This window comes from Petromyzon marinus, chromosome 73 (assembly GCF_048934315.1).
Source record: "Petromyzon marinus isolate PM22_M1 ecotype Great Lakes invasive population chromosome 73, UKy_Petmar_22M1.pri1.0, whole genome shotgun sequence".
NCBI classification, from domain to species: Eukaryota; Metazoa; Chordata; class Hyperoartia; order Petromyzontiformes; family Petromyzontidae; genus Petromyzon; species Petromyzon marinus.
The window spans coordinates 8260728-8270750 of NC_133739.1; the positions used below are offsets into that span (position 1 = coordinate 8260728).

Consider the following 10023-nt stretch of genomic DNA (forward strand, 5'->3'; position numbering starts at 1 on the left):
CGAGCATCTCTGGAATTTCACTTCAGAGTGCATATCAAAACAGTTGTATTCAGAATGCATCAGTTCGGCTCGTGTGACTCTGGTATTCCCTTCAGAGCACGTATGAAAACACTTGTATCACAGGATGTGGTCAGTTTGACTCGAGCAAATAATCTTACTTCAACTGTCTTTGTTATACGGCTTCCTCTGGAATTTCCCTTCAGAGTGTGTTTTTTTTGTTTGTTTTACACCCGTTACAGTCACAGGGCAACGTTAGATCATAAAACCTTGGTTAATACAACAGTGATTTGTTCCTTAATTCAAGCATAAACTGTCTGCGAGAGATCCCGGATGACGCCCCCAATATGTTGCATATATAGGTGTTATGAAAATTGATGAAAATAATAGAAATGTAATTAAATTTGCATAATTCATCCGAAATTATGTTAATTGGTGTAATTATGCGCATAAATTATGCTAACACGCGAGATAATTGTATTAATTTATGCGAGTGGGCGTGGTTATGATAATGCAGGTCGAGCCTCGGTGACGAGGATTGTGTAATGAATTGGAATAACGCAATTAATCGTATGCAGTTCTGTAGGTCTTGTGAGCATGAATGAGAGAGAGTCGATTCGACTCTGCTATTTAATTCCGTATTATCGATAAGGATACGATTACTCTCGATTGAACATTATGAATTATGCGTGTTATGGATTATGTGTGGTGATAGTGTGCTTATGATAGGTCCCCAGGATTCATATCTCATACGCAGAACAATATTATGCAGAATTTCAGGAAGAATCACACACAACCTTTATGCTTTAATAAATTTTATTTTCTAGCTAACTTTAATTTTTGAATAATATGAAAACTCTCGATCTTGGAATTTCAACACAGCGTTAACATGATACCATCACGATTGCGTTGTTTCACTTTGATAACGGCACCTGTGGTTAATTCCCGACGCGTAACGCAATCGATTGGTGGTTGAGGACGAGATTAATACATGCAAACTATTCTATCAAAACCTTAACCTTATAATGTAAATTCGTATTTAATCATTGCCCACACAGTACCACATCCATTCATAGACCTTCAAGTCAATTCTTATCACGCTGTTAACAGTAGGACGATTGGTTATTATGCAACTCAATGACAGCAGTATTTTTCGTTATGAATTGATTTTTAATGCACCACCTTGGAGTGGCAACCCTTCTTGATTATCCCGATATGCGTATCGTGCGTCTTCTTTATCACTGGTTCAATTCTTTGCGTAAAGCAGACGCCGAGGTTAGCATCTCTGGTGTCCAAAATGTGTTTCCTGTGTTGCGGCGCGGTGGGGGAGTGAGGGGGAGAGTGTGGGGGAGGGGTTGAATACGAACGGCTCGTCACAGTTTCTGTCCACCGCTGGCTGGATGAGTCAGCACGACGCTCGCCGTCGTCGCGCCGATGGGTGTTGAGTGCGGGGCCGCTGCCCTCTCAGCGGCTGGTGACGCGAAGTTGCGCGCTGTAGCACGCTGGTGGCACGCTGTTGGCACGCGCTGGTGCTGATGCTGGTGCTGATGGCACGCTGTTGGCACGCGCTCGTGCCGATGCTGGTGCTGATGGCACGCTGGTGGCGCGCGCTCCCTCTCCTTGAAGATGCACGAACGCGCCCGTGCTGGTTCGCTGACAGCAGTTTCTCTCCACTGCTGGATGAGCTGCTGCACGCTCTTGCTTGGCTTTGCTGGTCGCGCTCTTTCCGCTGCTGTAGTATCTGACGCTGCGCTCGCGGGCGACAGGTCAAGTTTGTCTTCTGCTGAGTGAGCCGAGTCGCACGCGCTCTCTTTGTTGAGGTTGATGGCGGCTCTCTGACAGCAGGTTTCCTCCACTGCTGTATGACTCAAGTCGCACGCGCTTGGTCACTGGTTTGCTGAAGTTGTTGGCGGCTGCTCGTGCTTTTCCGCTGCTGGTTGAGCCACGTTGCACGTGCTTCCTCTGTGGAGATGCTCGAGCGCTCTCAGCGCTGATTCGCTGATACTTTGTTGGCGGCTGGCCAAGCGTTTTCTTCTGTTGAGTGAGTTGAGTCGCACGTGCTCTCTCTGTTGAAGTGCGCGAACGCGCCCGCGCTGGTTCGCTGACAGCAGTTTCTCTCCACTGCTGTATGACTCAATCTCGTTGATACATCGCGACTCAGCGATCCTCGCTACTCAGCGAGGCTCGGAGCCAGCCGCTCCATGCGACTGCTCGTCTTGTGGACGTCTTGAATCGCTGATCTGTCTTGACTGACTTAACTTAACTTTTTGAAAATGCGCTGACCGTTATATTCAAAGACATTCTTCTCTCTTTGCAGTGAAGGGGGGGTGGGCGTGGTCTGTGTGTGTGTGAGTTCGTGTGTGTGTACAGATGGCACCTGCGATAACGATGTTTGCCCTGGCGTGAAATTCCTCTCTCGCGCTCTGCGGGAGAGACAAAGGTGGTCGGGAGTACCTATCTCTTTATACTTTCGACTTTATATTTCTCAAATACCATTTGGTCCCATGTTCGCCAAGACTCGTGCTTGTAACTACGTCCTCCCGACACCCCTATCGGTTTACCGAGGTTCGCATTGTTACGATGGAATTATTAAAAAGAAAAATAATTTTCATCCTGAGTTTAAGAGGTCCGTTTCTTGATTGTTGGAATCTATATCCCTTGGTTCTGTAAGGTTCTATAATGGAATGTCGTGTAAGATGAACACGTTATTATTAATTTTATGTGTGACTGATGTGTAGCCACTTCTTTAACTTAAAAACGTGTTCGCTGGCTGTTGTGTTTTCTCATTAACCCGTCTGGCTAGCTCCAGATGGCCCCTTGTGATAAGGTGTGGTTCCTGCTTCTCCGCGCTGCGAGAGACAAAGGTGGTCGGGGTTGCTTCGGATATTGTTTAAACTCTTTCGCAAGTTTGCCCGTTGTCTCATTCCTTCTCGAAAACCTTTGATGTGACTCTGTATTTTGTCTCCAAGCTTTGTTTTAACAGTAAAAGTATTAAAGGTGAAAATCATTTGATAGCGAATTAATCATTGGATAATAATTCACTGATGTATCTGGTCTTAACTGGAGTGAGCGCGAGGACCGCTAACTTTAGCGTATTCTTGTTATTGCATTTTAAATTTTAACCGTTGTTTTAATGACAAAGGAAAAAAAATATATGGTTTAACCCGTGGGCGTCCTCGTTTCTGGCTTGCGGAGGGCTCCCTCTGCGTGACCTCCCTTAGGGCACATCAAACTCTTGTTCATCTGGAGATCTTCGCAGATAGCTGCTAACATCCTTGCCTCGAGAGTTTTATTATTTCTTAATTTATTAATGGCCTGTTTATGATCGACATCTGGTTTTTCGTGTGACTGGCTTACGGGTTTTATTGATTATTTTTTTGCGTTTGTTTAAAAAAAAATGATATATAACGGCAAATATTATTGTTAATATCAATTTTGGAAAAGGCTCATATACAACAATTCTCAATTTTTGACAGGCATATTAACAAAATTGAATTACTGCAGTGAAATATACTGCATCAGGTTATATCGTACTAACAAGCTATTTTTTTACAAATACGCTTAACAGTGTATGTACAACATACTATTGTGCCATTCAAAAACGAGTAGGCCATTGCATGCTGGCGTCTGGGTCAAAATTTATCAAATTCTAAACGTTACCTACAAACTCCACAACTGAGATGCCACATCAACCATCGCCCCCTACTGACAGGTTCTTGTCTACATGCAGGCCGGTGCAGGGCCACCACCTTGTACCACACAGGGGCAGCTGCTACTTGGGGGTGCTCTTCGAGTGTTTGAGACAAGATACGCCACAAAACTCCGAATTGCCAGAGGCGATTAAGCAAGAACCATATAAATGGAATTATTAGAAGCTTGTGAATGATTGGGAGCTTATTGGCTCTCGCTCATGGTTAGAGATCTACGCAACCCACAGGTCCACAAAGACTGGCCGCTCTGACCCTGCAGGTTGAACCTAGGAATTGAGTGTTCAACTTCTCATTCTTGTCATTAAAGGCCTGTGACAAAGGTGCATCTATTGGAGCGACATCGTCTCAAGCTTACATATCTACCGGGTCTCCATTTGACTTTGTAATGTCTCGGAGGAAGTCCACCCACACCTCCACTTCCACAAACTGCTGGGAGTTGCCTCGCTCTGCCTCACAGTCAGAATTCTCCTCCTGCTTCACGTTGCCTCCATCGATGTGAAGGTCTGATTTTGGAGTTGAATCTTCATCTTCACATTTTACCCTCACTTCTTCGCTCTTCACCGTCACTTCTTCACATTTCACCTTCACCTCTTCATATTTCACCTCGATACCTTTAAAAGTGTCCAAGCTGGGATTTTCTTCCGGTTCTTGTTTCATGAGGGATGGGCTCATTGCGGCACTTTGACTTTCACAAGCTGATTTCAGATTCCACTCCTTGTGGACCTTCTGATGCTTGTGTGTTCTCTGGTGTACATGAAGATGTGGTGACTGTGCAAACGCCTTCCCACACACACCGCATTTGAAGGGTTTATCTCCTGTGTGTGTTCTCTGGTGTACATGAAGACTTGATGAATGTGCAAACGCCTTCCCACATACACTGCACTTGAAGGGTTTCTCTCCTGTGTGTGTTCTCTGGTGTACATTAAGACTTGGTGACTGTGCAAACGCCTTCCCACACACACTGCACTTGAAGGGTTTATCTCCCGTGTGTGATCTCTGGTGTATATGAAGACTTGCTGAATGTGCAAACGCCTTCCCACACACACTGCACTTGAAGGGTTTCTCTCCTGTGTGTGTTCTCTGGTGTACATGAAGACTTGGTGACTGTGCAAACGCCTTCCCACACACACTGCACTTGAAGGGTTTCTCTCCTGTGTGTGTTCTCCGGTGTGCTACAAGAGGAGATGAATCTGAAAACGCCTTCCCACACACACTGCACTTGAAGGGTTTCTCTCCCGTGTGGGTTCTCTGGTGTACATGAAGATTTGGTGACTGTGCAAACGCCTTCCCACACACACTGCACTTGAAGGGTTTCTCTCCCGTGTGGGTTCTCTGGTGTACATTAAGATTTGATGACTGTGCAAACGCCTTCCCACACACACTGCACTTGAAGGATTTCTCTCCCGTGTGGGTTCTCTGGTGCCATTTCAAATGTGCAGGACGATCCGTGCCATATGCACCGAGCCGCGCCGAGTGCCTTTGCTCCATCAGACCAATCCTGCAGAGGAAGCGACAGCTGCAGACAGAAAAAAAGAATATCCACACCATCTACACGTCAGTATCGATGCACAGAGGAATGCATTCATACAGTCACACGTGACTCACACGTCTATACTTATTCATATATTCATGTTATAGTGAAAACGTGTCCCAAATTCATCACACGGGCTGTTATGGCACACAATGAGAGGGCAAATGGTCATAAACGTGCCTCGAAGCCCTTGTATCTTCAAAATGAATGTTAACCCAAAACTCCGAGCACACAATTTCGGCTGTCTGGATTCAAAAGGAATATTTACGAAAGCTAAATTCAGCGGACGTAGCAAAGGGTGTTGAAAATAATACTATTTGTGTTATGCAGAAATGCATAAATTGATGTTCAATCGCAACAGAGGTGTGAAAGCCAGGCACAGATGTTCTTGAATGCTGGGATGAAGAGTTCTGACTTCAGCTGCACGTGTGCTGTGATAACTTCCTGACTACATTCTTACAAAGAGTTGCAGAGGAAAACAAAAATAAACTACTGTTTTGATATAACCTCCGTGCTCAATAGAGTTAATAGACTTTACTGCAAATACAAACTTGACCCTTTCACACACTCAGAGGCGGAGCCAGGATTTTCAGGTAGGGGGGGGCAACCCCTTTCAGCAATGAAAAATGATAGGAGTTGTTAGTAAGGAGTTGTTAGTAAGTAAAGAGTTGTTAGTAAGGAGTTGTAAGTAAGGAGTTATTAGTAAGGAGTTGTTACTAAGGACTTGTCCTATGCTTTTAATTCGACGCGTGTGAAAGGCATCGCGCTCGCTTCAGGGAAGTCGTGTACTGCATACGCAACTGCGCACAATTCTGTGAGTCACTTGTAACAGCTTTGCCGTTACTTATTGCCAATTATGAACACGGACTGTTGTCCTCTCATAGAGTCCCTGGCACGTAATAATATGCCACGCGGTGGCAGTGGGGGTTGCAAAATGCTGATTCATCTATAACTATGAAAGGGAAATTTGTGAATGTGTGTCTGTTTGAAATGTTCAGCATACTTGCCAACATGCAATACAAACTGGAAATTTGGCATGTGGGTAGCTTCCAGACTGGACACAATGCACAAAGTATTAAAATAGCCATCATATCTGAGATGTCACCCTATGCGGCATCGTTACGCAGTGTGCCTGCTGACGTCACGCACACCCCCCCCCCCAACACTCCACAAAGGCCGTGTTTAAATCCAAGAATCAAAGTCCCAGGCAAAGCCGGGTAGTAAAGCTAGTCTATATATAAAATGGAAATGTGTGGATACGTGTGTGTGCGTGTCTGTTCGAAATATTTAGCATACTTCCCGACATACTACACACCTGAAATTTGGCATGTTGGTAGGTTCCATACTGTGCACAATGAAAAAAGTATAAAAATAGACTTTTGTATTTTGTATGACCATGAAGTTTGTGGCGTCAACCCGCAACACACCTGAGTTAAGCGCTCTGCAATGAATATAGAATTGAAGCTTTCGTGACTGCGTAAATTACCCATTGGTTTTTTCGGTAAAGTCCCGTATGTAGAAATATAATAAAATTATATTAAAATAAATCACGACGTTTCGAACGCAACACAAGCGATCATCATCAGGTGTAAAAAAACAAATAGCGAGGGAGCACATAGGGTGACATCAACGCAACACATAGAGAGCGTTAAACTGCACGGAGGCAAATACAACAAGAAGATGAGAGACGAGAACTCAACAAACCTAAGAAAAATTACGTGATGCAAAACCAGTAGGCCAACAACACAGTTAGACACTTGCCTGGTAGACCAAGAATTTCAGAAGACTGCTAAATTTCGTGTTCATCCTCCGGGTTGAACTAACCAGCATAGACAGAGTGAACAGATACGAGGTACAAGGCAGCAGAGATACATACACAGGGAAGAACATCCAGGGAAAGATGTATTTGGCAGCACAGATAGGGCTGTTAACAGCGTGCCGGGAGATTTTAGGTGGCGCTTTGCTCCTGGCCGATGAAGCCATTGGTTTCTCGGAGTTTCAATACATATCCTCCGTGCGAAGAACGGGTAGAACTGCTATCTTAAATATGAAGCAAAACATTACATCTGTTTGTTTGTGTGAAGCAGCAAAACCTCTCCAACGCTGAGCTCTGGCGTCGTGAAATTTTCACAGCTTATGCCGTTTGGAATTTCTAAGTGAACGCGAATATTTTCAGCTCGCCACGTCATTATTCCCTTCCCGAGTGGCCAAAATCGACCTTGCGTAGTAGTGGATTAAGGTAAAATTTCCTTGAGTGAAAACATCCGATTTAGGTAACTTGATTTGTTTCGCCTTTTTTCTTTCTCGCAAGCATCAACATTTTTAAGGGTTTTTCAGTGGATTATAAGGGATATGAAATTTATCCAAGACAAGAATCCAAGTCCCGGGTGAAGCCGGGTAGTAAAGCTAGTTACTAATAAGCCCCAATGATCCTATCGAAATTAGGGATTTCGATCGGATCGTTGGGGGGCACGTGCCTACCCCACCCCCACTGGCTCCACCACTGTCACGCACTGGCACGGTTCACAGGTGGTGGTGTGTCCAGACCCACGCCTGGCCACCTTCACCTGCTCAGAATTCATGCTTCCTCACTCCACCAAGTAGAGTGAACACCGCCACGCGTCCAGAGTGAACACCGCCACGCGTCCAGAGTGAACATCGCCACGCGTCCAGAGTGAACACCGCCACGCGTCCAGAGTGAACACCGCCACGCGTCCAGAGTGAACACCGCCACGCGTCCAGAGTGAACACCGCCACACGTCCAGAGTGAACACCGCCACACGTCCAGAGTGAACACCGCCACGCGTCCAGAGTGAACACCACCACGCTGTTGAGGAGCCTCACCTTGTGTTGTGTTGTGGGCAGGTCGCTTCTGAAAACAAAAGCGGCACAGCAGCTCAAGCGGGCTTGGCCTGGTGTAAAAAATTAAAAATAAATAAATAAACCGCGTGAATATTTCGATTTAAAGCTTTCGTGTCTGCAAGGATTCATCTTCTTTGGTTCCTTCGGTAAAGTCACGTAAAATGAGAATAAAATAATAAATTGATAAAATAAAATAGCACAATAATATTCTCACGACGTTTCGGCCACAACACAAGCGGCCTTCATCAGGTGAAGGGACGAGACTGTCCAGCGCTGTCCTACCAGACAGTCTCGTCCCTTCACCTGATGAAGGCCGCTTGTGTTGTGGCCGAAACGTCGTGAGAATATGATTGTTATTTTATTTTATCAATTTATTATTTCATTCTCATTCTACGTGACTTTACCGAAAGAACCAAAGAAGACGCGTGAATATTTACAACTAAAACAACGTGACAAAGTGGCGAGCCGCATGAAGACAAATTAAACTTAAACGCGATCAGGCTAGGCCTCGCGATCAGGCTAGGCCTCGCGATCAGGCTAGGCCCCGCTATCAGGCTAGGCCCCGCTATCAGGCTAGGCCCCGCTATCAGGCTAGGCCCCGCTATCAGGCTAGGCCCCGCGATCAGACTAGGACCCGCGATCAAGCTAGGCCCCGCGATCAAGCTAGGCCCCGCTATCAGGCTAGGCCCCGCTATCAGGCTAGGCCCCGCGATCAGGCTAGGTCCAGCGATCAGGCTAGGCCCCGCTATCAGGCTAGGCCCCGCGATAAAACTAGGCCCCGCGATCAGTCTAGGCCCCGCGATCAGATTAGGACCCGCGATCAAGCTAGGCCCCGCGATCAAGCTAGGCCCCGCTATCAGGCTAGGCCCCGCGATCAGTCTAGGCCCCGCGATCAGGCTAGGTCCCGCGATCAGGCTAGGCCCCGCGATCAGGCTAGGCCCCGCGCTGTAAAGTTCCAACCTGGACATTGCTTCCATGCGAGGCTCTACCTCGGTAAACAACAACCACCACCACAACAACCACAACAACCACCACCACAACAACCACAACAACAACCGCGATGAGAATTTCTCACCTCGGATTTCAGTGTAAGGGCGGAGCAGCAGCTTCCTATAATCTCGTGACGTCACGCAGCAGCAGGAGGTGACATGACATCACTTGTGGGGAACGATAACACTCTCCTACCACAATGAGCGGCTCCGTACGTGAATAGATTATATTTTGATTTAAAGCTTTTGTGACTGCAGTAATTCAGATTCTTAGTTTTTTCGGTAAAGTCACGTTGAAGAGAAACAACAAAATAATAACATATATATAATTTTTATTGTTTTATATATATTTTATTATTTTGTTGTTTCTCTTCAACGTGACTTTACCGAAAAAACTAAGATTATGAATAGATTATGTTAATGAGCCCGGCCCATATGAAGAGGGATGGGGCGTGGGTGCTCAACCCGTCGCGACGGCTTTCACGAAATAATTATGTTAATGAACCGCCAGTCACTGGGCGTGGCCTTGCCCAAATATGGATTCTAATTGAACAGAAAACGGCAGCGACCCAGGCAGAGGTGACGTCACGTTCAAGGGCGCCTTGGACGGGGTGAGGTGAACACCTTGGTGACATGACGTCACGAGCGAGGTAGACCTCCCCCTGGCGTTTCACGCCGATGAGGTTATGCTGAGTGGTGACGTCACAGAGAGGAGTTGGAGTTTAAGTTGATTTAGATTCATTTTCTATTGTTCCCTCCCTTGAACAGAGACCCCTTAGGTGTGTATGTACACTGTGTGTATGTGTGTGCGTACACTGTGTGTGTGTACACACTGTGTGTTTGTGTACACTGTGAGTGTGCACACTATGTGTGTGTACACTGTGTGTTTGTGTACACTGTGTGTATACTGTTTGTATACACTGTGTGTGTTTGT

General features: G+C 46.0%; 1 protein-coding gene across 2 annotated transcripts; it reads right to left on the reverse strand.

Annotated features, from left to right (window-relative positions):
* Positions 1 to 795: 795 nt before the first annotated feature.
* Positions 796 to 9273, reverse strand: LOC116958170 (uncharacterized). 2 transcript variants are annotated; one of them, XM_076055936.1, is made up of 3 exons: positions 9176 to 9273; positions 8083 to 8150; positions 796 to 5223 (listed from the first exon to the last, which is right to left on the reverse strand). In XM_076055936.1, exon 3 carries the CDS (start codon positions 5193 to 5195, stop codon positions 4059 to 4061), a length of 1137 nt encoding a protein of 378 aa, XP_075912051.1. In that variant the 5' UTR covers positions 5196 to 5223; positions 8083 to 8150; positions 9176 to 9273; the 3' UTR covers positions 796 to 4058. The 2 variants fall into 2 exon arrangements, with proteins under 2 accessions (XP_075912051.1, XP_075912052.1); XM_076055937.1 differs by lacking the exon at positions 9176 to 9273 and adding an exon at positions 9061 to 9154.
* Between the last annotated feature and the right edge of the window lie 750 nt (positions 9274 to 10023).